This window comes from Notamacropus eugenii, chromosome 1, assembly GCF_028372415.1.
Source record: "Notamacropus eugenii isolate mMacEug1 chromosome 1, mMacEug1.pri_v2, whole genome shotgun sequence".
NCBI lineage: Eukaryota > Metazoa > Chordata > Mammalia > Diprotodontia > Macropodidae > Notamacropus > Notamacropus eugenii.
The window spans coordinates 418,205,791-418,233,237 of record NC_092872.1 but is presented as its reverse complement, the minus strand read 5'-3'; the positions used below and the strand labels follow the sequence as shown (position 1 = coordinate 418,233,237).

General features: G+C 39.5%; 1 protein-coding gene across 1 annotated transcript; it reads left to right on the top strand.

Moving 5' to 3' along the window:
• Positions 1-352: 352 nt before the first annotated feature.
• On the top strand, positions 353-19,966 carry EIF2S2 (eukaryotic translation initiation factor 2 subunit beta). The gene is made up of 10 exons (XM_072631287.1): positions 353-651; positions 841-1,235; positions 6,784-6,961; positions 8,061-8,164; positions 11,725-11,860; positions 14,089-14,189; positions 14,753-14,901; positions 15,454-15,510; positions 17,173-17,258; positions 18,066-19,966. The coding sequence occupies exons 2-10, from the start codon at positions 1,221-1,223 to the stop codon at positions 18,239-18,241; spliced, it is 1,002 nt and encodes a 333-aa protein (XP_072487388.1). The 5' UTR covers positions 353-651; positions 841-1,220; the 3' UTR covers positions 18,242-19,966.
• Positions 19,967-27,447: the final 7,481 nt, after the last annotated feature.

Below are 27,447 nucleotides of genomic sequence, written 5' to 3'. Positions count from 1 at the left end.
TAGTAAGCGCTTAATACGTTTACTTCCTCCCCTTTTTAGACGCAGGCATTATTATCCCCATTTTACAGAGGAAACCACTGGGTCTGGGAGAACCGAGGCCCAGGTACCGTTTCGAGGCTGGTTTGGAAGGGGGGTCTTCCTCCCTTGGAGAACACACTTCATGTGCTACACAAGCTTCTCCTCATTGTTTCTTCGTAGCCCCATGTTTTAGACAAAGCGTGGCAGGGTGGGAGGGGTCGCATGGAGAATGTGCGGTCCTTCACCTGGGGTCCACCGTATAGAATTCAGGGGTCTGGCGCTTGGATGTGCGTGCGAGCTGCCTCTTTATGGCCATTCACTGCTAATTGAAAGTGAGCATTTCCTTGAATAATCTAAGAACTTTGCTCTGAAGAGGAGCGCACAGTCGGCACCAGGAATCTTTCTTTCACGGTCCTCTCGCGGCCTGGGTCGGAAGGCGCCGGCGGTCTGCCCAACTTTGGCTCCGTCCGGCCCGCTGCGCGCCCCCGGACGAGTGGCTCCCGTCTGAGCCTGGCCGCTGGGATGCGCCGGAGCTACGTGACCTCTGAAGTTACTTCTAGCTCCTACCCCCCCCCCCCCCCGGGATCCCCGCGGGGCAGTGCCCACAGGCGGCTCAAGCTTCCCCACAAACACGTGTGTAAGAGGAGAGGGGTGGGGAACGCTGCCAGCACACTTTTCGGAGGGGAAATCTGAGTTCTAAAGAGGGACAGAGCTCTCAGCCCAGCAGTCCAGGCGAGCCTAGCCTCGGCATTCACGTTTCCCTTTCATTTAGACACTCCCCTTCCTCCGATCTCATAGAACTTCCCATCCCTACCCTTCTAGGAGTACCACTTGGACTCTTCCATGCGTTCGTAAAACGCATGCGCATGCAGCCGGCTTCCTTGCCTCTCTCCAACGGACCTTCCTTCGCCCAAACTACAACTCCCGGCATGGCCGGCGCGGCGTCGCTCTTCAAGAAAGCGGAAGCAGGGAGGCGGTAGGGTTTTGCTTCTCGCGCGCGTGTAGAAAGGGGCGGGCTCGGCGCAGGCGCAGCTCGGACGCCGGGAGGTCGAAGGGGAAACTTCCACCCCCTTTCGCTGATGCAAGAGGTAGTGCGGCGCTGGGAGCGGCAGGAGTTTTAGCAGCGCTACCTGACCCGGGCCTGAAGCAGCGACTGGGCCGTCCGACTCTCCGTTCGCACCGAATCCTTTCGAGCCGCAGCCATGTCCGGGGACGAGGTGAGGGCCCGATCTCGGCGCCGGAGGCCGGGCAGCGGTCGCCTCGGCGTGAGGGGCCGGCGAGGTTGGGCTTGCGGCCTAGCCGTGGCCGCCATGTGAGAGCGAGTGCGGGGCCAGCCGGGGGTGGAGGCCGGGGCCTAGGCCCGGGGGAACCCTGCCCGGCATCAGAGCCACCCGATTTCCCTCCGCTCCTTTCTGGTTTTCGGATCAGAACCCTGGACCCTTCCTCCCGCCCTCCACGTCGGGGGTCGTGGCCGGGGTCACGTAGCTTCTGGAGCTGCTCGGGGCGGGTGTGAAGGAGAGGGTCGTGGGGGGAGCGAGGCCTCGGGAGAGGCGGGGCAGGAAGGCAGGCCCGGCCTGGCCCCTGGGACAGCGGAAGATCGGAAGGGAGGGAAGTTGGTGGCTCGGGTGGTCTCTGGCAGGTCCATTCCCCGGCCCCTGCCTGGCCCCTGCGGTTCCTGGGAGGGGCTGGGCGGGGTGCGTGCTTAAGAGAGGGCAGGGAGGGAGGGAGCTTGAGGGCCACGATACCCGAGAAAGGAGGAGCTGCCCTGGGTAGAAGAGCGACTCCTGAAAGTTACCGGGAGGTGCTTCTCAGCACTCTCTTCTCAGGCTTCCTCAGGTGGCCCCTCGAGAGTTAAGGGGGTCTTCAGACCTCAAGATTTCTTCTTCCTCAGAATGTGGTTTTGCACCATTCAGGTGAGTTATCCTTAGCCTGCTGCCATATAACTAAGTACCTGTTTTGCACAAAAATAGTTTTAAAGCACTGCTAGGGGCTGGGCACTGACCTAGGTGCTGGGGAGATAGGCGAAAAACAATACAGCCCCAGCCCCCAGGAGTTTAATCTGATAGGATTTAGGAAGAACTTGGGCAAAAATGAAGAGCTCAGGTTCCCTGGACTTTGAATAGTTTTAAAAGATATCTACTTAAACAAAAGGTAAAACTGCTGTCAAAGTAAAAATGTCATTTCGATACAGTCCTGGGATGAGGAGAATCTCAGGTTATGAACTAGGTAGACACCCAAAAGTTCTAATTGTCAGTGGTTTCCATTTGAAATGGAAAGGGTAGTAGTAGATTTTTCTGATTTTTCTGAACTTTGCAAGTTCTTATCTAGTTGTAGGAACTTGCAGAAGCGTAGTGCTGTGCTTTGTTTCGATTTGCTTTTTCAACACTTCGCAAAAGTTTATTGAATGCTATTTTTTATGCAAAGCCCCGTGGTTTTGGAGATATGAAAATTGTAAGATTACTCATTACATGTTTACTGATGCTTCTGTTGTCACAACTACCGTGTTTTCCTGTAAAACGATGGGCAGTGTTTTTGAGTAGGTCAGCAAGGTAATTGTGCTACTGTTCCCTGGTGATTAGTTCTGGATTCCTCTCATCTCTTTCTTCTTTTCATTTTACTATAATTAAAGGCAGTGAATAATCCAAGAGTGTTAAAGTCAACAAAACAGTAATCTGGTAGAAGAAATGAGACATGCACACAAATAATCGCAATAGGTAGCAGATTGTGACATTAAAAAAGGAATTATTGGCAAAGTGCTGTGTGATTTATGATTTATGCACTGGAGGAGAAGGAATCAAAGGTGGCTTCTTCTGGACGTAGCATGTGACCTGGATCTTAAAGGATGATGGTAGGCAGAGGGCAAGGACATCTGGCCCCAGACTAAGATCTTGGGCAAGTCACTAACCTGTCAGTATCTCATGCACTCCCTTAGAGTTGGAGAGCAGGAGCTGGCTTGCTAGTAGAGGAAGTTTATTCTCTTAGAATTCTCTATGCCAAATTACTAACAGGTTTACTTCCCTTACCCCACCTCCCCAAATAAGAAATGAGAGAAGAGAGTAGGGGTGAAATTAGGTGGAAAAGGTATGGAAGACCTTAAATCCCAGATTTAGGAGATTGGAATTTGAGAGATAACAGGGGAGCTCTTTTTTAGGAAAAGATCTTAACTATTTCAAATAATTTTTTTAGCCAAGGTTTAAATTAATGAGTATATGCTGCATATGCATGGTTATTTAGGATCCTTTTTCTTGCCTTACCTAGAATTTCATACGGGGTCTAAATGTATCAGAGGTGTCAGAGGTTAGCCACCAGTATGCTTTTATTTGGAAGAATGTTCAGTTTTTAAACCAGCACTTTCTGTAATTGGCCCCCATTCACAAGGTATCAATAATGCTTTGGTTTTAGGTCTTCAGTTACAACAAAGGTGTTATCCTGTGTTGATCTCTGATATGAGTGCTTTTTAAAAGAGGCTTTAAATGGGTACCATGCTTTATATGTGTTCTTAAATAACCACAACATAGCTTCAGTGCCTATGGTGTTTAACCACGTAGTAGATAGGGTTTTTTTTTTAAAAGTACAGTATTATCTTTTGGGGAGGTAATGTGTTAGTGGGCTTTGAACTTAATAAAACTTCACTTTTGTGTGTTACCTTTACTTTGTTTTTTCCTAATAAAGTTAAAATTGGTTTGTTTGGGGTTTTTTTAAACATGGGTAAAATTAACAATACCAATATTCAACCAATGTTAGCTTCTTAAATCCAAATTATCTCCATGTAGACAAAATGTAAATATAGTAAAATGAAACGAAGAGAAGTCTTTTTTGTTTGGAAGGCAGACACAGAAATTCTATTTGAGTGAGTTGTTATGTTTTTAGTAGTAACATTAGACTTGGTGCCCATTCAAAATTCAAAATTAAATTTTGAATTACTTATTCTGGAACACTTTAGCTAAATAGAAACAGAGTTAACATAAAACATAAATAAAAGTAGTGGACCTCGTTTTTCATTCTTATACAGTGACTATTCTTAATTCTTAAGAAACTGAGTGAAAAGTTTTTAGTGAATTTAAAATTTCCTGAATTTGAGCGAAACTTTGCTGGACAACTATTTTCACTTTATCTGAGCTATTTGAAAATTGTTTTTAAAACAAGTTGTTTTTTTTTTTTTTGCGTTCTGTTGCTCCATAAGTTTATGCTAAGCTTGTTGAAAATTGCTCTAGCTTTATCCCTGAAAGTTGCATTGCAGGGATATGCAAATACTCCCTTTTTGTTAAACTCCAGCTACCCTGTTTTCTTTTAAAATGAGCAGTATTTTTTTCCTAGTGAGTAAAATTGGGTATTTGACTAGTTTTGGATTCCTAACATCAGAACCTTTTCCCTGTCTTATCTTTCATCTGTCTGTCTAATTAAAGGGCTATTAATATTCTAGAGCATTTTGTGCTTCAGAGATACAATAATATTTATCAAAAGCCATTCCAGAAAATTTTGCCCCTTGTGTATTGCTCTCCCTTTGCTAGATCAGACTGTTTCTTAAGAGCACGCTGATGAGAACAATTTGTTTGCCTGGGTTTAACCTAGTGCTGCCTCCTTTAAATTGGCTAATGGTTATCGTTAGAATGAAGAATGCCATTCAGAAATACTTGTTTTCTACATTTAAATCCTTCTTTTGATTTGCCCATTGTCATATAGCCTGTATATTTTGGAAGCTTGACTTTTTAAATGCAGGTCTTCCTCATCAAAGCCTGAGGCAGGCTCTCTACCTGTTTCACTATGGTACCTTTACTAACTACTACCTGAGTGATTCCTGTAAGACTAAATTGCAATGAGATCACCAATATGTATTTGTCAAGGGAGAATGGTAACAGAGAATTTCTTAAACCAATGAAGTAATTCAATAATTTTTTTTTTACTTTTTGGAAAACAAAGAGGTTTTTGACAAACAGGTCAATTATGTTCATATTTCACCCTTGTTTTTAAGTAATTTTTGGCAAAATAAGAATATCTTTCACCAATTTTTCCAATACTTGCTATTTTAAATTCTTTGTAGGTGAAAATCAAGCTTTGCTGCTTGCAATGCTCCGTAGTTACATCTTGGTTCACGTTTTGCCAAGTGTCATTGCAATAGCATTTGCAACAGGAAAAATACAGAGAGGGCGTTTTTGTGTTAGTTTCTAGATGGACTAGGTTGATTATGAAACCTTTAGTCTCTAGTAATCTCTTGAAGATATCAAAGAAGTACTTAGTGTGTATGACTGATTTCTCTTTGGTTATAGTTATATATATGTGTGCATATAGTTTTGGTTATAGTCCTCCACTGGTTATAGTTTAGAATTAGTGTGTGGTAAGGAAGGATGGTAGAATGTAGTCAGAAGGAGGTTTGGGGTCTCAACAATGCCAGGTACTAAGTTATAAAACTTGGGGCAAGTCTGCACCTGGTAACACCCATACCTATCCCACAGAAATGTTTTTAAGCTCAAAGGAGTTAATGTATATGAAAATGCTGATTGCCATGTTAATGTGACAGAACTCTGTAGCTATGTACTAGAGTTGTACACGGTTCTCTTACTGTGTACTCTTACAGTAATTTATAACCCTTTTAGAGTTGGTAATCTCACTGTTTAATCTCAGATTCGTCTACCTAAACCTGAGTGCTGTATGTATGTATTTTTTAAAATTAAAGTAGATTAAAGTTAATTTTACTTTGAAAGATTTTTTAGAATACTTTTTTTTTCCGGGGTGAGGGGAAGGGGTATATACTGAATTAATGCAAATCCATTGCTTTTAAAAAGACTTCAGTGGAGATGGGGCAAGGAAGGGTATAGCCTTTGAATTGAAAAAGACAAATAAAAGATTTCTTGAGGCCATGAGAGGGAATTCTGCTTTGGCAAGATTGACCCTCAGTTTCTAATAGTGAAAGGGAAGTCTTCAAGAAAGCATACTGTTAAACCATCCCCTTACTTTCACCAAATGGTCAGTTCATAATATCACTAAAGTAGTTATAAGGCTTTAAAAAAGGAAAGAAGGAATGGAATTTGACCTTAATTGTAAAGTTCAAAACACTATAAACTTAGCTCAAATGTAGAAAGAAGTTATTTTAAAGTATCCTTTAATTCTATTTCAAATGTTCATTGACTTCATAGATATGTAAATTTCCTGTAGATTTCAGTCCTTCAGTTACACACCGGCCCCCCCCCCCCCCCAAATCAACTGGTGATCTTTGTAGTAATGAACTCTGTCACAGTGACTGACTTATCTGGGACAGTGCTAGTAGAGGAACAAACTTTTAAGCAGTTCACTTTGGCAAGACCTGTCATAGAATTGGTCACCTCCATGCCAAGATGAGGAGTCAGAATAGGACTTTATTTGGTAGCTGATTTTTTTTTTTTACCCTTATGTAAGATAATGGGATTTGATTAACCTTGAAATGTAAATAATTGAATAACCTTGAAAAATAAAATAATTGCAGAATTTCAAAGATTACCTAGTCCAACCACCTCCAGGAAACTGATAGGGCCAAAGAGGAAGAAATAACTCGATGAGAGCTGAGACTAGAACTCAGGACTTTTTAAAAATTTGTAGTTCAGAATTTTTTCCCCTATACCATATTGCTTACCATATGTTTGTTGCATCTCAAATTTCAAGCATATTCTTGCAATTTCCCTTGTACTTTTAAGATGTTATTATAGAATACTATTGGTATCAGTGGAGTTTGGTTTCTTTTTGCATTTTAAGTCACAAAATGAATCCAGTGTTTTTTCTTTTTGCAAACAGATGATTTTCGATCCTACTATGAGCAAAAAGAAGAAGAAGAAGAAGAAGCCCTTTATGCTGGATGAAGAAGGAGATGCACAGACAGAAGAAACACAACCCTCAGAAACAAAAGAATCTGAACCAGAGCCAACAGAGGACAAAGATGTAGAAGCTGATGAAGAGGATGGTAGAAAGAAAGGTAGAAGAATACTATGAAAGAATCATTGTAAAACTTTAAAATTTAAAGTCCAGTTGATTCCATTTTATTTTTGGATTTTGTGGATGTCACGTTATGGCATTTCTCAGTCTGGTTGTGCTATTCCTACAAAAATGGTTATTAAGAGTTTGTTCTCATTTGCACTTGCCAGATTTATCATGTTCTTATTCAAGCTAAATTTTGTTAATGTATAATTAGTTGGTGTGCCATAGAGTTGATAAAACATCACGTAGGAAGTAATAGTTAACTCTTGGGCGACTGGTTTTTCAATTTGCAGATATCTAGGCAGCCTCTTGCCTCTCCTAGTTGGCTGTAGTGAGCAGAAAAAAGTGAAAAAATTCAGTTCACTTCACTGAGCATTTATTAAATGCCCACTATGTACAAGGCACCAAAAATACAAAGATAAAAATAATGCAGTCCCAGTTTTTAAGGAATTTATATTCTACTGGTGGAGAAGCAACATAAGATCCAGGTACACAGAAAAGTAAATGTAAAGTATATACAAGATAAATTTGGGCAAAGAGGATACAGGAAGAACAAACGACTGGGGGGAATCCTCTTGTAGGAAGTGGTCCTGAGCTCATCCTTGAAGGTAGAGATACATAGTTGTACAGAGAATGTATTCCATTTGTGAGGATTAAGTCTAGGAAATAAAATATTGCAGAACAATAAATAGGTCAGTTTGGATGGAACCTATAGTCTGCGTGGGAGTAATGTTCAGTTAGCCCTGAAAGACAGATTGGAACTTTTTGACTTCTTACAGATCTGAAAAGATTTAGAGAAAGGTTGGGTCAAAGGTGTTGGCTAAAACCATTTTGATTGGTGGGTTTTGGAAAAGAGAGGGGATCCTTTGAATTTCTCTTCTTTCTCTGTGGTATTCTCTGAGGTAGTTCACTATGAAGCAGAAATATACTAGTAGTAAAACTTGTATCACATCCATTTTGATTGAACAAACTGTGATGCCTTTTGCCTATTCTAACTGCACCTTGGCATAGCCTTTTATCTACTCAGTGCTTGAATAAATAGTAACACTGACTGTTGCCTGTTCACTTATTGGTAATTCCTGGGCTGCCCTTTTCAGATGCTTCTGATGACCTGGATGACTTAAACTTTTTCAATCAAAAGAAAAAGAAGAAAAAAACAAAAAAGATATTTGATATTGAAGAAGTTGAAGAAGGTGTAAAGGTTCGTGTTCACATATCTTGTGTTATCTCTTGTTGAAGATCAAATTTGACGTTGCTAATATTCCTTGTCACAAATAATATGTCCTCTATTGATAGGTAAAGAAAAAAAAGGAAAGCTTTATCTCAAACTCCTAATAGTCACTATTCTTTTTGTCAGTTTGTTAAGAGCGTGTCACATTAGGCATTTTAAAGGTATTGTAGTTTGAGGAATGTAGGGAGAATCCCATGATAGTGGGACTCTTTATTTTGTCCATGTCAATATGATAGATTTTCAGACCTTAGTTTAAACTGCTATACTTCTATCTTAACTTTTGCTGGGGTATTTCTGTATAACATCTATTCTAAGTAAGATGTGTCTATATTTGAATAGCTATGATGATAAATATTCTTAATAAAATTTCATCCAATTCTCACATGTCATGATAAAATTTTGGGTGGTCTTGTCATGGACAGCAGAATTTTGGTGAGGATTTATTCTTGGATGAGAGCACTTGGGCCACCAAACTGTAAAATGGTCTAACTCAATTCCATCCACCCTATATAAAGACAAATTTAAACGCCCTTGGTTAATTTGTAAATACCTTAGATTTTGCAGGATTAGTGAACTGTCTAGATTAATTTATCCCACAAAACAATCAATGTTATTGCTTAACTTTACCATAAGCTGTCATTTTATAATCTCTTTCCCTGTCCAGAAAGATCTTCTAACCAAAGAGGCAAATGTTTCAGCTCATAAAACCCTGAAACATGATCAGCAGATTTTGGAAACCATATCTGTAGCTCATTTTACATCCTCTTCCACTTTCCTGTTTCCTTGTAAATGGTATACATCTAATGTTTGCTTTGTATCATCACTGGAAAAAAATTTGTTGACTTTTGTATATTCTAAAAAGTGTGATTTAGCTAACAGAGATTTGGGTACAACATATCTTTTGCCTGTATTCATGTTATTATTTCACTAAGTTTGGGAACTGCTTATTTATCATTGTTTTGTTAATACAGGGAAACTTAGGGAGGAATACATTTACAGAAAGAAAGAGCTAAGTACTCATGGCTATCAGCAAACACTCTTAAACTAAACTATTTCTGCTGAGGGTAAATGTTTGGAAAAATTTTTACATAATAGACTGGTTGTATCTAGCATAAGAAGGTGTTCTTACAAGTGTTAATGTTGTATGTAGTTTAGTTATAAGACTGGATCAAAATGAGACACTTGTAGAGCATCTAACAGTTAATGAAAATAGGTTTATTTAGTTATAGCAGGGAAAGGATACTCGGGATACAGCATTGATTCAGTAAGGCATAGTTTGTGTTGACCATGCTTATCTGTCAGACTAAGGGGAATTGCTGCTTAGGCCATCCATGCACTAACTCTTTGTACTTAGGCCACCAGGAAGTTATATGAATAACTAGGCATAATTCTGCCGAGTAAGCAAAATCTTATGGCTGGTTTCAATATCTTTTAAGCAAAAATTGGCCTAAAGTGTGTGGGTTAAGGCCTTAGGCTAAGGGAACTTGTGGCCTTGAGTCCACATGTGGCCCTCTAGGTCCTTTGACTGAATCCAAACTTCACAGAATTCCCTTAATAAAATGATTTGCTCTGTTAAAAGTTGGACTTAGTCAAAGGGCCACACTTGAGGACCTAGAAAGCCATATGTAGCCTTTGCCATCCCTGCTTTAGGCTATTGCTCCTACCATACATATGTAACCTAAATATGGAAGAGCTTCTGAATTGATTTTATGTTAAGAGTCTAGGGACTTTGGCTTGGACCCCTATTAGAGACTCAGGGTTTTATTTTCTCTTGGTGAATTTTTTAGACAGTTGAAGAATTTTTGTGGAAACATAAGTAAATGGCTGGTACATGGGAGGATTAACTTGGAAAGTCCAGATCCTCGAAAATGATTCTTTCTGCCACTACCAACCCTTCTTCATTTTCTTTCCTCTATTCATCTTCTCTCCTTCCCTCTGATCTGTGCCCTGTCCTTCTTCACTTCAACATAGATTGACTGTAGTTTGGAAGCTAATACCTTCAGTAACTAGAATAAATGAATCAGTCTTTTGGTCTTGAAACTTAAAACTAGTATAGGAATAAATGGTCATTCTGCTGTTTGCTGAATCTATCATTAATGGGCAGTGACTTCTTAGAAGGTCAGGTTCCTATCTGGGACTGTTTTTATTATACTATTTAGTCAGTGCCATCACCAAACTTGATCCTGAGAGTGGTGTATGGCATTAAGTATTTTCTTTTATCTTTTGTTTTTTTTTTAAAGGCAATTGAGGTTAAGTGACTTGTCCAGGGTCACGTAGCTAGTAAGTGTCTGAGGCAGAATTTTAAACTCAGGCCCTCCTCACTCCGGTGCCAGTGCTCTATCTACTTTGCCACCTAGCTCTTCCATATTAAGTAGTTTTAAGACATGTTCAATTATTAATATATATTTTTTCACTGACATTCTTATCTTTACACCTCTGAATTTAATGTTGCCAAGGCTGTTACAAGTGTTTTGTTAGTCTTAGGCTTCTGGGATTAGTAGGAACAGGGAGCTAAACTGCAAAGTGATCCAGGCAGGCTGATGAGCAGAAGTTGTCACTAAATCTCTCTGTGTCCCATCAGGTTTCATGATGTTATCAAGTAGTGTATAACTACTTAGGCTTTTCTTTTTGTGGGAAAACTATTTTAAGAGAGTTATTTTCATGTTTCCAAAAGGCAGTAAAAGAATAAACTGCCTCTGTTAATTTACTTCTCTTTAATGGACTTAATTTTTTAAATCATACCTTTCTACTAAGTTCTCCTACCTCTATGATATATGTATAGATATATAGACATAGCTGTGTATATCAATATCTTTTGTTTTACATCACATGCACTTCCTTCTGTATCTATCCCCTACCTCCTCCTAAGGAGGCAGACATCTCTTCTAACAAAGAATTGTTTGGGGGCGAAGGGAGAAGGAGTAAGAAAAGCCAACTAAGATATTGTTACATGAGATTTAGGAAATTGGAGATTTAAGAAAACTGGACATGGAAAGAGACATGAAGCAAAGTGATCCTAGGCTGAAAAATTATGAGTCATGATTTGACTACTGAGCATAGGCATTTAATAAGTGTTTTTTTGACAAATAACTATGGTTCAGTCTTCAACAGATATTTGAGAATGTACTCTGTCCCAGTAGGTTTTGTGGAGGATTCCTGAATGAATCAAGATTACTAGTTTACCTGTCCTTTACTTTGTAGTAGGAAGATAAGACATACAAATATCTAATGCAAAGTAAAATTTAAAAGTATAGCAAAAAGTACAAAGTGCTGTTGGAATTTGAGAAGGGAGAAATTACTTCTAAGTGATCAGTTTGGGGAGAAGGCTTTGTGAAAGGAGGTGATATTTTAACTGTGCCAACAACTTGTTGTTAAACTTGGAGGAGGTAATAATTATGTTTATATTTTGAAATTTTTCTCTTTTTCCCTCAAATCATGCAAGCTAGATAGAAGATGATTTAGTGTGATCTTTTAGGATATTTTGTTATTTAAATATTGTAAATGGCCTTGATTTTTTTTTTTTTTTTTAGGACTTAAAGATTGAAAGTGATGTACAAGAACCAGCAGAACCAGAAGATGATCTTGATATCATGCTTGGCAACAAAAAGAAGAAAAAGAAGAATGTCAAGTTCCCAGATGAGGATGAAATCCTAGAGAAAGATGAAGGTAGGATGCATCACCTGTTGGAGAGAGTATAGGTTCTTGGACTATTGACCTCCATCTGTCAATCCCTCTTAAAGCAGCTCTTTGTCATTAGCCCCTCTACCCCTTGGCGGACAAAGGAAAGAAAGGAACCGGAAGGAAAGACAGATGGTAGGGGAATAAATTGCTGATTTTCTCTGAAATGACATTTGGGAGTTACTGGTTAAGTCTGAATAATGGTAGGATCATTCTAAATTAGAGAGTAAAGAAATACAATTTCATTACTTCCCAAGTACTCAAACATCATAGATACTTTCCTATAAACTTATTACCATTATTAACTTACATTATTGGCCAGACAATGAAAAAATCAGTTTAGCCTTGTCCTAACATTCCTATTGGAGTTTTTTCTTCATGCTCAGTTATCACCCTATCACATTCAATTATTAAAATGAAGTGTGTATTTTAAATGCTTGATTGCTTATTTCTTGAGTGGCCAGTATTCCATAGGTGAAGTACTTCAAGATTTATTTTTATGTGAAGTTGAATAAGGTGTTAAGCTTCAATATTTTTTGTCTTTTTCTGAGTTTATGTTTATTTTGTGGGATCTCACACATACGCATATATACATATTTGACATTATAACATACCTCTGAACAATATGAGAAAGAGACATCAGTTTGCTTAGGAGTAGAGTTTTTTGTTACCTAAACTGCCTGGAGTCTTTTCTTGGCTAAACTGAAGAACATTATGGCCTGATAGATTAGAAAACTTCCTTAAATCTTTTGTAGCTTTATCTCCGAATTCAGAGAATGGGAAGATTTACCTTACTTTGGATGCATGGTGGTATAATACAAGGGTTCTCAGCCTGTCTGATCCTCCGTGCTCCTTGTCTTTCAGTCCCCTCTGGTATGCCCTCAGAGTGAAACAAACTAAATTCTTGAGTTTACTGTGTGTACAAATAAGAAATTGAAAAAAGTGATTAATTTTTCATAAACTAATGTGAAATATTTTTTAGTACAGACAGTTCTTGCTTTATGCAAATTTGCATTATTTGGCTCCCTGGTGAGCTACAGGACCCTGAACTGACCTAGGACCCTGAACTGTCCTAGGGTTCTGTGGTAGCAGGGAGCCCATGTGGAACCCCCAGTAAGGAAGCGTAGATCTGCAGAATGGTCTACTGAGGGAGAGAACTTGCTGTATCATGAAGTTGTTGAATATATATCAGAACATTAATGAAACCCTGCAGATTGATTTCTAGTCGACTAACTAATTTATCCTTGGTATAGATTTTGAAAGAGATACCTCTATGTCATGTTCACACTCTAGTTTGTTTCTTGTTTTGGATTTGATTAAGAACAGGACTTAGAATCTGATTCACGGAGATACGTTGTTGTAAACAGTATTAAACCTTTGAATCACATTTTTAGTAAAAATGGCATACACTTCTCCAAGAATACCCCCAAAACTTTGTGCTTTAGTTAATTAGAAATCAGTTTGGATTTTCTCTGAGCCATTGTTCCTGACACTCCCTAGTTCTGTATGAAAAAGTGTTTTGTATCCAAAACTTATTCATAGAAATGATTCCTTCATCTGCCTCTTTGCTATTTTTCAGATGCTCTATAACACTCCCTTCTGACTCTGCCTCCTCCTGACCATTTGCTCCTACTCTAGGGGATATTTAATAGGATTAAATCAGTATTGATCATCTCTTTCCCCCACCCCCTTGATATGCATCTCATTGTTCCCAAGGTTTTCCACCCGCATCTGGTCTAGTGAAAGGAGCATTTCTGGCTTTAAGCTTCACAGCTGTCATCTCAGGACACAGACATGTAATCCATACCTGGTTTTAGGAAAATATGGAGTTAGGTGAATTCCACAGGGATATAGTTTGTTTAGGAAACACTTCGTTGCAAGTGGACTGAGCAACATTATATGATGGAATTTGATTTTAGTGTATTAATGACATTGATTGGTCTGTTATTATGTAAGGTTTCATATGATGACATTACTTTAAGGGTAATTCTGAGGATTGAATATATTGATGCATGTTAAATGCTCAGCCTTAAAATACTGTAAATGTAAGTTACATTTCAGTTCATGTATTAAAAAAAACGGGCATGTGGCAGTTATTTCAAGTAGCCTGTATGCTTTAAGCTGCCTTAATGTGTGAATGAAATTATAGTGGGAAAAGAAATTAATATTGAAGAGTTTTTAATTCCCTTGGGAATCTATTTTGTTTTTATCTCAAGCTTTAGAGGATGAAGACAGCAAAAAGGATGATGGAATCTCCTTCAGCAATCAGACCGGCCCTGCATGGGCAGGCTCAGAAAGAGATTACACGTATGATGAGGTAAAATACACCTTTTTGTGAGAAAAAAGTGCCTGAAAATCTGTTACTTAGCTATATAAACCAAGTACCCAGATACTTCATTCGGCAGTGATGTTCAGCCTTTCCTCTGCTAACACTAACTGTAGTCTCTCTAAGCCCATTATGAACTCTAGAATTCCAGTGTTTTTTCATGGCCAGCAGTATGAGAAAACCTAATCTGACCCATACTAGATTGAGTCAGATCATGTACTCATTCACATGTCTGTATTGGGAGTTTAAGAGGACTTGAAGAATAGGATTTATTTTGTCTCCTGGGCCCTTCTAATTGGAGAGAATTAGGACAGGTAAGTAGTTAATAGAGTTCTCATTCCTTGTTAGCACATAAGGGGCATGTACATACATACATTTTAAAGCTGAAAAATGAAATTAACCTTTAGTAAAATTAAAAGAAGATTTTAGCAACTTTATACCCTCAAATAACTCTTGTGGCATTCAACACTCATTAAATACCCTGTACACAATCGGAAGCTGTTAGCTGTCACCTCTTGTTAAATTTGTACACTAATTACTTATTGTCTTTGTAGTTGCTGAATCGAGTATTCAACATAATGCGGGAAAAGAATCCAGATATGGTTGCTGGAGAAAAAAGGAAATTTGTCATGAAACCTCCCCAGGTTGTTAGAGTAGGAACCAAGAAAACTTCTTTTGTCAACTTCACAGATATCTGTAAACTGTAAGTACTGCCTGGGAAACTCCTCAATTTCAATTTGAGTGTAGTTCACCAAACAGATCCTTCACTTACATTCTGTAATTTGATGTTGTCATGGGAGTTTATAAAAGGTACTTAGAAAGTTAAATTTTTGTCATCTAGGTCCAAGTACTTTTTTATGAATGTCGAACTGTTAAGACTATTCTCCATTTTTCTCAGTAGTCAGCAAATGTTATTTTTGTTTATATTTCTTTTGTTGTTTTGGTATTTTTGTTCCTGTGGTCCCCCTCACCTCCCCCATCCCTAGCTGAGTTCTTATATGTATTTTCTTGTGACTTTACCTATGGTTACTAACTGAATGCATTTAAATTTTCCAAAAAGTTCACCTTTAAATTAGACTAATTGTAGATGCTGCTTCCTAACAACAAGTAAGGTCTAATTAATAAGACCACAGACTATTAAAACAATATGCATACAGTAGTTTGTGTTTTCTATATTCAGGATATTTGGGGGGAGAAGTGCAGATAAGTTAGTTTTCTTAGAATGTAAATGTTAAATATAGTTTTTTCTTTTTAGATTACATCGTCAACCCAAACATCTCCTGGCATTTTTATTGGCTGAATTGGGTACAAGGTGAATGAACATTTTGTTTTATTAGTTCACATTTAAAAAGTTTAGTTAGAGCTTCTCTTGACTTTTTAAGAACTTGAAACACATTTAAGAAAACACTGGTGAAATATAATCAGAGTTTTGTGCAGTTTTAAGAAGAGTATGCTTTTATTAAATGTGAAACTAGCTACTCTGAAAAAAGTACCTGATTTGAAGAGAGCCTAGGCTTTTAAAAGAAGGTTTAAAATCATCTGGGTGGAGTCCTGAGTGCCTAGCAGCAGAAATTAACTACATTTGGGTCATCCCTTTTGGTCTAATAGTCAAATATAGCGTGCTCCTTCCTTCTACACCCTTCAGCTGCTTTTCAGTTTCTACCTGAATAGTTAGACATGGCCTAAACTGCTTGAGAAAAGCAGGACTACAGTGGTTGTGGTTTTATTTAGAAAAAATTGCACACAGGGTATATTGAAGCATAGCAACTGTCAACAGAAAAATAAGAGTCTTGGTCTAATCAGTTTGTCAACTTTGGGCCACTTATTGCCATCAAGATTCAGTGAAGGATAATACACTCTTGAGATTCATTGGAGCTAGGATTTGATGAACAGGTGTAGATATCCAAGAAAGGCGGTCAGAGTCTTATGCTCCTACGTCTGGGAGAAAAAAATAGAATACCGTACTAGTCCATGAAATATATTTTTTTAATTTTTAAAAAATATTTTCTGTTCTCCATATCATCCTACATTTCCGTCTCCCAGAGAGCCATCTCTTTTAACAAAAACATTAAAAAGTGGCGGGAAAGTCCATCAGAACTAATCAACATAAAGAATGTCTTACTCTATGCAGTCTTCCACATCCTTGGTCCCCCACTTCTGTAAAAAGTATGTGGAGTTGCCTTAAGAATGAGGCCCCCCATTAAGCATCAGGAGGAAGTGGTTCATTGGCAGTGTGAAGGTGTGAGATGGGGCAGAGCCCCTTGTGACTAGTATTAGGCATCTTTGTGCCTCCTCTAGTGCCTAGCACCACCATTCCTCACAGACATTAAGGCCTGTTAAAGTTTGTGGACAGTGAAGTATGATGTCTTCTTTGATAAATGGATACTTGATGTGCTTACTAAGGGCAGTGTAGCCTGCAGCTTGTCTACACCCACTATGCGGTGCTATTTGTGCCTTTCCATTGAAGCCCAAGGGAGGATCAGCTTCGTGCAGTGGAGGCCTTCCTTTCATTCTCTTAATAAAATAATATACTTCTATCCCCAAAGGTTATTTGTTTTGGACTTGAAACCAGTAAAGTTCTATGTTACCAAAAAAATCTATCTGGTTGAAATGAGATTGACTTTATAGTTTATAACATGCTTTCATATATAGCTCATTTCTTGCCTACACTGGCCCTCTGAAGTATAGTACAAGTATTACCATCCTGATTTTGCTGATGAGGAAATTAGAACCTAGAAAGTTTAAGTAATCTGCCTTAGGTTACAAGAAGTGGTAATGTTGGGTCCTAAACCTTGGTCTTCTAGTCTAGATGTACTTTCTGTTCTATCAGAATTACCTCCCTCCTAGCATGAATGAAACAGTATATTCTTAGAAAATCTTAAATAACTGAACATCAGTTAACTCTCAGGTATACTAGATGTAGTGATTTGATTGTCTCATGTTTTTCATAATGGATTTTTTTTTCTCTTAATAGTGGTTCCATAGATGGTAATAACCAACTTGTAATCAAAGGAAGATTCCAACAGAAACAGATAGAAAACGTTTTGAGAAGATATATCAGTAAGTGTAGAGTTTGACTTTGTACTGTATCTCATGGCATCATAAAACAGAACTGGAATGGATCTAAGATTTGGGACCTTGAGAAGCAGTGGTATTTAAAGGATTAAATGCACTTGGCCTTCTGGCAGCATGGAGGGTACGGTGGATAGAGAGTGCAGGCCTGGAGTAAGAAAAAGTTCATATATTGCCCCACGCACTTATTGGATATGTGATTCTGGGCAGATCACTTTACCTCTGTCGGCCTTAGTTCTCTCACATGGGAAAATGCTACCTGCTATCATCACCATCATCATTATTATCTTAAGTAACAATCAAAAGCTAATGTTTGGTTCCCAGAGGTCAAAGGAGCAAAGTAACCTTTCCAGTATTGCAACCTGACTTGGCTGATTTAACCATCTGCCTAAACGCCACTTATATAATAAAGCAATATAGAGACTTATTTGTCATTTCTACCAGATTAGATAAAGTGTCAAATGATTGTCCTTCCACCTGGCCAGAAACAGTAAGAACTCTTTACAGATGGTAATTGGCCTCTGGACAGGTTCCCTCTGGGGAATGTGGCCATTGTGTCTTTTGGGGAGGTCTGACCCTTTTTCAACAACAGCTTTTTTTAGTACCCAAATGCCCAAAGCTTCAGAAGAGACAGGTTGTGTTTTCTGATACTAGACCAACAGTCTTGACTGTTTTGTGCCTCTATGTTAGTTCATAAATTGCCTGAGTATACCTGTGATTGGCCTAAAGCACAAGTCACTTTCCTTGTGTCTTTTATGAGCAGTACTGTGTTGACACCGTTTTGCTTTTCCACAGAGGAGTATGTCACCTGCCATACGTGTCGGTCACCAGACACAATCCTGCAGAAGGACACACGCCTCTATTTCTTACAGTGTGAAACCTGCCATTCTCGCTGCTCCGTCGCCAGCATCAAAACTGGGTTCCAGGCCGTCACAGGCAAGCGAGCACAGCTCCGTGCCAAAGCTAACTAATTTGCTAATCGACACTGGATTTTGCAAAGTGTTTTGGAGATGTGGCTGGACAGGTTTACAATCAGAGTGGATTTTCCATTGTATTAAAAGCAAGATATAAAAGCTGCCAAGTTCTCATTTGGCATTGGGTTGGTTGGTCTGTGAAATCCTTGCAAGATGCAGATCCTCAAGCTGTTCACATGCTCATTGAATATTTTAACAACTGTCAGAGAAACATGATGGGGAAAAGAGGAGGTGCTTTTTAAAACCGTTCCTAGACTTCTGTAAAATGCAAGATAAATTAAAGTTATTCTAACAGTGACTCTTTCATGCCGGCTTGTCCTTCAGTTTCCTTTTTATAAATATATATAAACAAAATAATGAAACCATAACTGACATGCAATGAAAAAATTTTACTGTGACCATGTGCAGACTCTTGAGTAAATATCTGTACATTCCTAGTGTTGAGGACTGGAGCTTTAGCACAGACTTCAGAGATGCAGCTCCTCAACTCCTCATGACATAGTAAGAGAGAGAAGCACTGATTCTCATGGGCAAAGAAATACATTACAGGGATGGGAGGAGTGTGCGATCCAGGAGGAGCTATTTACTTAGCAAGACATTCCCCATTTTTGTGGGATGATTACATTGGTTTGAACTATCTTTTAAGATGTGAGAATTGTTTACTTTCTACCTCACTTCCACCTCATGCATGTGTCCTCTAACTATTATCATGTGGAAAATGGAAGGATAAGCTGGTTAATACCTGACTACGTAGAGCTCTCTCTTCCCTGCAACTTGGGGTTGTCTTAGCAATATTGAGCTTTTTGCTACTACTTTAACTCTAAAACTCAACATGGCATCCCTGGGACGCTAGGGCAACGTGAAAGTCCTGTATGGTATGTGGTATTGGACGGTGTCTGGATGGTGATGTTAAGAGAAAGCATTTTTTTCCCCTCACCTTGTAGTCTGTGTTCCAAAAAGCCCCATTGTGAACAACTGTTTTTGCATACTTTGAAAGCAGAGTGCCCATTAAAGGAGAGAGACTGTTGCCAGCAAGCCAATAAGTAGTATTCCAGGTTTCTAGCAGTAGAAGATGAATGTGCCATGCCACTTTGAGTGGATTTGATTTTAAAGTGATTGTTCTACCTCTAGGAACCAAGAGAAACAGTTGAAATATTACATATGTGTGCCTGTTCTCATTGGCCACATTGGTCTGACACAAGCTAATTTAGAAGAAGGGCACACTCCCAACTTTGTCTACTTTTCATGACCCAGAGTCTTGGAAAGCCACCTAAGTGAGTTACTATATAAATAGAGGCTGTGCTGGCACCCAAATGACTTAGCTCTGTTATTTTAAAATCACTGTGACCCTTAATTTTAAACTGCAAGCCAAGAGGAAGGAAAACTTGGCTAAGAGTTAGTGGGTGGATGGTTCATTTGACTGGCATGTACCCATGGTGTCTAGACCCTAGGTAGTCCAAGGTGACAGCTGCTTACTATACTTATTTTTGAATTCAACAAGTTTCTATTTGGATTTTACTTTTTTTGTATCTGTACTAACAGTTTCCAATTTTACTGGCAAGTCATTTTTTTATTTGAAATTCTTGACTGCAATTTGAAAGCCACAGTTTGAATCCAGGTTTGAGATTCTAAAAGCATTTGGAATTTGAAGAAAAGAGCTGTAACAAATGTTGGATGTAACTTTGAGTGAATAAAGCCAGGATCAGTGCCTCTTGTGTAACACCTAGGACTGTATTGTTTCGTTTATTTTGGCCTTGCTTTGTTTAGTACACTTTCCTGTATTCCAGAGGGGTCAAGAAGATTGAAAAGGGTCTATAGCTGCCTTCCCCATTGTCGGGGGAGATCAGAAGACTTCGTTTCAGGAGCAGCAATTTTGACCCTGGTCTTGACTGAAGTCTTAGCCTGACTCTTGAGTGTGAGTCTTGAGCCTTGGACCACAGCTGACTCATTAAGGGTTCAGTTGAGTGCAAATCACCTAAGTGTATTGAGTTGTTTAAAAAAAAAAAAAAGGCAAAATCACTGCTGATTTTCATTTATTCTGGACAATAAAAATAAAATGGAAATTACTATAATTATGTTTACCTATGTTCTATGAGATAATATTTTGACTCAAGGGGAGGCATTTATAAAATAGGGAGTTGGGAAGGGGGGGTGTTGCAGGACTAGACTAAATCTCTGAGGTCCCTTCCAGTTAACAGCCATATGATTTCCATGATTCACCTTTCTGTTTCATTGATGTCCATGATGAACATGAATATCTGTTAATCTTGTGGCAGTTGATTCAACCTACCATTTAAGAGCTAGAGAATGGTCCTTAGAGATAAAAAGTCTGAAGCTTAGGGGAAAGGACTCCCTTTAGGTGTCTGAGTTGAGGCTAGAATCCAAAGTGTCCCAGGCCAGTATTGTTTCCAAATATTTATTGTCGGGAGGGCCTGGTCAGACCCAAGTTGGGGGACTGGCAGACTTGGGAATTGTGGGTTTAGAACCAGAAGGAATCTTGTAAGATTAACTATTCTTACCTTCTAAATTACAGATGAGGAAGTTGAGGTCCAGAGAGGTTGTAACTTGGCTTAAGGTCTAGCTAGGAAGGGGCAGAGCAGGATTTGGCCTCAAATCAAGCCTTCTGTACTATGCTGTCTGTTCAGCATATTTGACAGGTCACAGGATATGCTGACTGAGATGCCTTGGCCACAGCACTTAGGACTATAAAATAATTTTCCTGTGTAATGATATAAGAGGTTTAGGCTTGACAGTACATGTTTGGTTCTTGGAAGGAAGGAATGAGATCACACCTGTTGATAAAGTGTTTATCCCTATTTTATGGATAAAGAAACCAAGTAACTTGGAACTGTGGAAAGATCACTCACTAGCAGAGGACCTTGTTCAGATCCTAACTTTGACGTTACCTATGTGCCTGGGCACCTAACCTCTCTGTGGGTTTTAGTTTGCTCATCTATAAAATGAATGAATTTGACTAGATGGCCTGGAAGATCCCTTACCCAAGGTCAGTCTCCTGACTCCCCATCCTATGATGGTTTAGGATTGATAGTGATGAGTTTTGATTTAGGTACTATGCAGCAATTTCAAAAGGCTGGGGATAATTGGACGTTGTTATCCAGAGGCAGTGAGCCTCCTGGGAGATCCAGTAATGGTCAAATCATTTGTCACAGGCAAATTAAGTCCTGATACACGGAATTAACATGCATGATATTGGTAGAGGGATTCTAGGAGACCTATCTCTACAGAGCAAGGCCAGTCTTGTAGGGCGTAATCCTCACTTGGCTCCACAGAAAGACTGGCTGGACAGAAGGAAGGGTTATGATTGTGCCAGGTGGGTGGAGGTGGTTGGAGGGAGCCTTCCTAGAGGTGCCTGAACAATGTCAGCTGGTATGTAGATTCTTCCAACTTACTGCCTGGATTTACTGTTTTTCAACTCTCAGCCGCCCTGTGAGTTAACTATTGCAAGTATTAAACTCCATTTTAGAGAAAGGGGAGGCTCAGAAGGCCGTTGGTGACTTCACTTTCTAGGGGTTCACTTCTGTGTAGATGTTTTCCAGATCAACTTCTATCCAGCCATCGTGTCTCTTGAACTCCAACCCTTCAGCACCATCTGCCTCCTGGACAGCAACTGAATGTCCTGTGTGCATCTGGAGCCGGATTTATTACTCTTCTCTCCAACCTTCTCCTCTTTCTAATTTCCATGTTTCTGCTGAAGTTTCTACCATGCTTTCAGGTACCCAGGTCCATAACCTTTGATTTTTTTGACTTTTGGCTGCTCTCTATCACCCTTCATATGCTGTTAGTTTGCCAAGGATTATTTGCTTTTTTTACTCCCCACAATATCTCTGGAATCCTTTCTTTTTTCCATTCACATCGCCTGATCAGACTCATTCACTCCTGCAGCTCCCAAATTGATGTCCTAAAGCACAACTCTGTCTGATCACATCAGGAATGAAATTTCAGTGACCCCCCCCTCCTGTTTGTGGAATAAAATAACAATATTACCCAGCTCTAGAGCCTGCCTTTCCAGGTTTATTGCTTGTTACACACCTTCACATACTGTGTTCCAGCCAAACTGTTCTCCATCTGAGTGCCTGTGAAGAAGATGGGTCTCACATCTGCAGTGTCCTCTCTTACTGCATAAAATCCCTAGTTTCTGTAAAAGCTCAGCTCATGCTGCTTATAGGAAACTGCCTAATCAAATTCCTGCCCACCAGTCGTCCCCTCCCGACCTTCTCCACACCTAGAAATTATTTACTTTGTACATATTTTGTAGTACTTATTTTTAATATTGAAGTTGTTCCCCCGCCCCCACTTCCTTGAGGATAAAAAGTCCAATATTTGTGTCCCCATTGCCTGTCACATGAAAGGTGCTTAATAAATGCCTGTTAAATGAATGCCCCTACATGAAGCTTAGCTAACTCAGATGGGAAGCAGCCCTAAGGGGTTGGAACATGTCACTAGGAACATGTAGTGAGGACAGGATTGACACCCAAGAGATTGATCAGCTACAGTGTGGATGGTTACTGCTCCAGGCAAAACACTGCATAACAGAACTGTGGCAAATATTAAGTGACTATAGTATATGCAAGATTGTAGTGGATGCTGGGGAAGATGCACTTTTAACTAACCTTTAGCAGACTTAATAAGTGGATAGGATATCTATGTGGATAATATACATACAGGTGCAAATCGCTACATGCAGTCAGAAGGCAGTGTAGTGCTGTGGAAAGAACACTGGATTTGGAATCATGGGACATGTATTGAAAACATGGTTCTTCATGCTGTCTGTATGAATTGAACAGCCCTGAGAGGTAGAATGGTGTAATGGATAATGAAATGTTGAACTTGGAGTCTGGACAATTGGATTTAAATTCTGCTTCTGATGCTTACTAGTTGGGTGAATCCTGGACAGATCACTTAACCTGAAGCAGTGAGCTTCAGGTTCCTCATCTGTAAAATGGGGATCATCGCTGTACCTCAAGGAATTGTGAGGAGAAAAGGAGATAAGGCACCATATAAATGTGAGATATAATTAAACCACTTCATCTTTCTCTGGGTCTCAGCTTCCTCAGCTGTGAAATGAAAGAGTTGGATTATGACCTCTGAGGATCTTTCTAATTTATGTCTATGAATTTTGAACAGTCAAGGATCAGAGGAGACTTCATAGAGAAGGTGGCATTTTGAGTTAGGAGCTGACTGATGAATTCACATGGCAAAGAAAAGGCACAGTTAATAAAGGAATACAGCAGTGTGGGGTAGGGTAGCACAATTTGTGAAAAGCATTAAGTGACATAGTTCAAACTTTACTCAACACGCAATTGAGCACCCATGAAATTATCTTTAAAGAGCTGGTGAGAAGAGGGGAGAGAGTGAAGGCATGAGGACATTTAGTAAGCAATGACAATAGCCGAAGTATGCTGTAATAAGAGTTTTTATTACAGAGCAGTAGCAAAGGGGAGAGGGAATTGAATGGAAAATCAAGAAGGAATATGGGAGGGCAGTGGCAAAGGGTACTTGCTGTGGGGAGTTAGAGAGGGAGCTTACTGAAGTTAGATGCCTTTTCTCTCCCTCTCCCTCCCCACCTCCCCAGAATAAGGTGTTTCTACATAGAAATTTTGTCACACCACAATTCCACCCAAATTATGTGACTGAGAAAGGGTGGGGAATGGTGGAGGAATGGATGAAGACAGTTCTTTCAGACCCTGGAGATAGCAGAGATGTCACCCTCTGAGGTGGGGAAGGAGACTTACCTATAACACAGGAAACAAAGTAGCCTATGAGGGGACCATATATCCCTGATTCCATTCCCTTAGGTCTGGACTTAGGGCATCATCTCTATGAAAAGCAGACACTTATTGGCCACCAGAGGGCGGCCTGAGCCTGCAATAGGGGCCTCTTAACCAGACCACGCTCCCTGCAGGCCCATACTTGTTGTCATGGCAACAGCTGTCTTGGCTCCCAGTCTATAGGCTTGCCTAGACCTGCTGAGGATGTTATGGGATCTTGCTCCTTAGGACCTCCCATAACCATTCAGCCTTCACATCCAGGGAACGTTGACCAACGTGTGTCATTCAGCTGGGAACCTCTTTCTTTCTCTCTTTCTTTCTTTTTCTTTCTTTCCTTTTTTCTTTCTTTCTTTTTTTTCTTCCTTTCTTTCTTTTTTCTTCCTTCCTTCCTTCCTTCTTTCCTTCTTTCTTTCTCTCTCTCCCTCTCTCTTTCTCTCTTAACAAAGGAATATAGTAGTGTGGGGTAGGGTGGCACAATTTGTAAAAAGTCTTAAGTGACATAGTTCAAACTTTAAATATACTTGCTAAACTTGCTAAATATAATAATATATATTATAATATTTACTATTAGTAACATCATTATTATAGTCCTAACCTTCTACAAGAAACCTTTCTCAGTCCTTGTTAACCTTAGTAACTTCCCTTGGAGATTACACCAAATTTGTCCTCTATACATCTTGTTTGTATATGGTCATTAGCATGTTTTCTCTCCCATTAGACTGAGTTCTGTGACAGCAGGAGTTGTCGCCTTTCTTTGTATATTTAGTATATAGTAGGTGCTTAATAGATGCCAGCTGACATATTATCATTGAAAAGGCAGTGTCTGTCAGTCAGCCCACTAGGCTAGTATATTAAAAATGCCATCTCAAACTCAGAGAGATTTGGGTTCAAATCCTACCTCTGACTGGTTGGCGGAGTTCTGACACATACTGGCAGCGTGATCCTGGGCATTTCACATAATCTCATAGTGCCTTCAGACAACTCCCTAAGACTTTGAATTTCAGAACACGTGTCAATTTGCCATAGTAGAGAGAGTTAGTTTATTGTGGGGAAGGGCTCCCTATACCAATGAAATTATTATTATTAGTCATTTTTATTATCACTACTAAGAGGCAGGATCGTCTTAAAGTCAATAGGTCAGATAGGCCCTGCCTCTGACACCTACCAGTTGTTTGACCACGGGCAAGTCACTTAACTGCTTAGTTCCCCAAGAAACTCTCCAAAACTACTTAAGGGTTTTTTTTTCAGGTTTTTACAAAATATTTTATAAATGCTTTAACTTTTTTTATTATTAACTTAATGGTCACCAGCAAACATCAACATTTCAATATGCCAAGAACAAGGAAACCATGAATTTGTCATGTGGTTTTTTTTTAATGTATATTAAATTTAACAGGGGAGTAACCAATTGTCATTTATGTCCCCCTTCTGAATTTCATGAGTGGAAGGAATTTCAACACTGGAAGATTACCCCCCACAGAATTACAGATCCAGTAAAAATATGTGGGTATATACATACACATATATGTATATGTATGTATATATGTATGTGTTTACACATACCAACATATTTATATGTGAGTGTCTACATGCATAGTTTAAAAGTATTAAAACTACTTACACGATTTAAAACTATTACATAGTTTAAAACTATTACTTAAAACTACCCTAAGACTTTTGGGACATCCTATCGTACATGTACATGTGTCACATATCATTACTGTTTAATTTTTATATTCAGACACTTTCTAGTGAACATTTTCATTTTTTATTGCTTTAAAAACTTTTAAAAGTAATTTTTCAATTAACCTATTCCTCCCACTATATCCCTATCCCACTGAATAAATTTTTTAAAAACATAAAAACCAATCCCTTCATACACATCAACATAGTCTAGCAAAACAAATTCTGGCATTGGCCGCGTGCGATTGGCAATGTCTGCATTTTAAATTCATCGCCTCTCTGTTGGAAGACGAGACGTGTTTCATCTTTTTTCTCTTAGAATTCTTCTCAGAGTTCTAAAGTATGTCAGAGTCCTTTTGCCTTATAACGTCGTCGTAGAAATTGTTCTACATCTGCTCACTTTGCTCTGCAACAGGACATGAGTTTCCTCTGAAATTGTCCATTTCCTCATTTCTTACGGCACAATGATATCCCATTACATTCATATGCACAATTTGGTCAGCTATTCCCCGGTAGGAAGATACCCCGTAGTTTCTAATATTTGACTACCACAAAAAGAACTGCCACTTTAATTCTATTTTGTATTTTTGCACATAAAAGACCCTTTTGGTCTTTCTTTGATTTCTTTGGAATATAAATGATCTGGGTTACCAAGTGTTTTCTTACATTTTCTGTCAGGCTGATGCCCTAGTGAATCAGTCAGGTGCTTGTTGTTCAGTTGTTTTGATTAGTCATATCCAACTTTTTGTGACCCCATTTCAGGTTTTCGTGGCAGAGATACTTGAATGGTTTGCCTTTTCCTTGTCCAGATGAGGAAACCAAGGCAAACAGGGTGAAGTGACTTGCCCAGGTTCACATAGCTAGTAAGTGTCTGATGCTGGATTGGAACTCGGGAAGATGAGTCTTCCTGACTCCAGACCCAGTGCTGTGCCACCTAGCTGCCCCCTAAAACAGACAGGGCAGGCAGATTATTAACCCCATTTTACAGATGAGGAGACAGGCATAGAGAGGCTAATAAATGGGTTATATAGGGATGGAGGCAGTCAAACCCTGGCTCTTAGTCCACTGTCGCTTCTACTAGAATCTGCTATGTACCCTGCCTATAAGCTGGTGTTAGCTAAGATACTGCCTGATTTAGCTGTGGGTCTAGCAAAGGATATTCATTACACACTGAAACCAAACACTTCAAGCTTGCCTTGGCTCCTAGATCATGACCCTGACACTCACACCCCTGTTCATGGCTGTCTTTCCCAATTCTAATTCTGCCTTTCTCTCTCCCTGAGTCAGTTTTACTGTAGGAAGGAGAGGCTTAAAGGCCTAACTTGGGATTTGTGCCTTTTCTATCCAGCTCTGAGAGCTCCTCCTCCCTTCTCCCTGCCCATATTTTTAGGACCAGCAGTGCAGAAGATCCCTGCTGTCTCTGGGACGGCGCTACCCTAGGTGCTGGGTGAAAGTATCCTAGTCAGGCCTTGTCTGTGTCTTTCTGTAAATCATCCACAGTGGGTTCAGTCAACACACTGGAGGCTTTCCTGGCTGCTGCTTTTTAAATATTTGGTGGAACTCAGCTGCTCCTCTATCCTATCTATTCTTTCTGTATAACCAGCCCACGCTCTTTTCTGCTTACTCTGATCAATCAACAATGAACATTTATTAATAGAACTTCATCGCACTCATTTTTCAAATCATGCTTTAAAAAAAGGATTTTGATGCTCTTTCCCTGCCCCCCAAAAC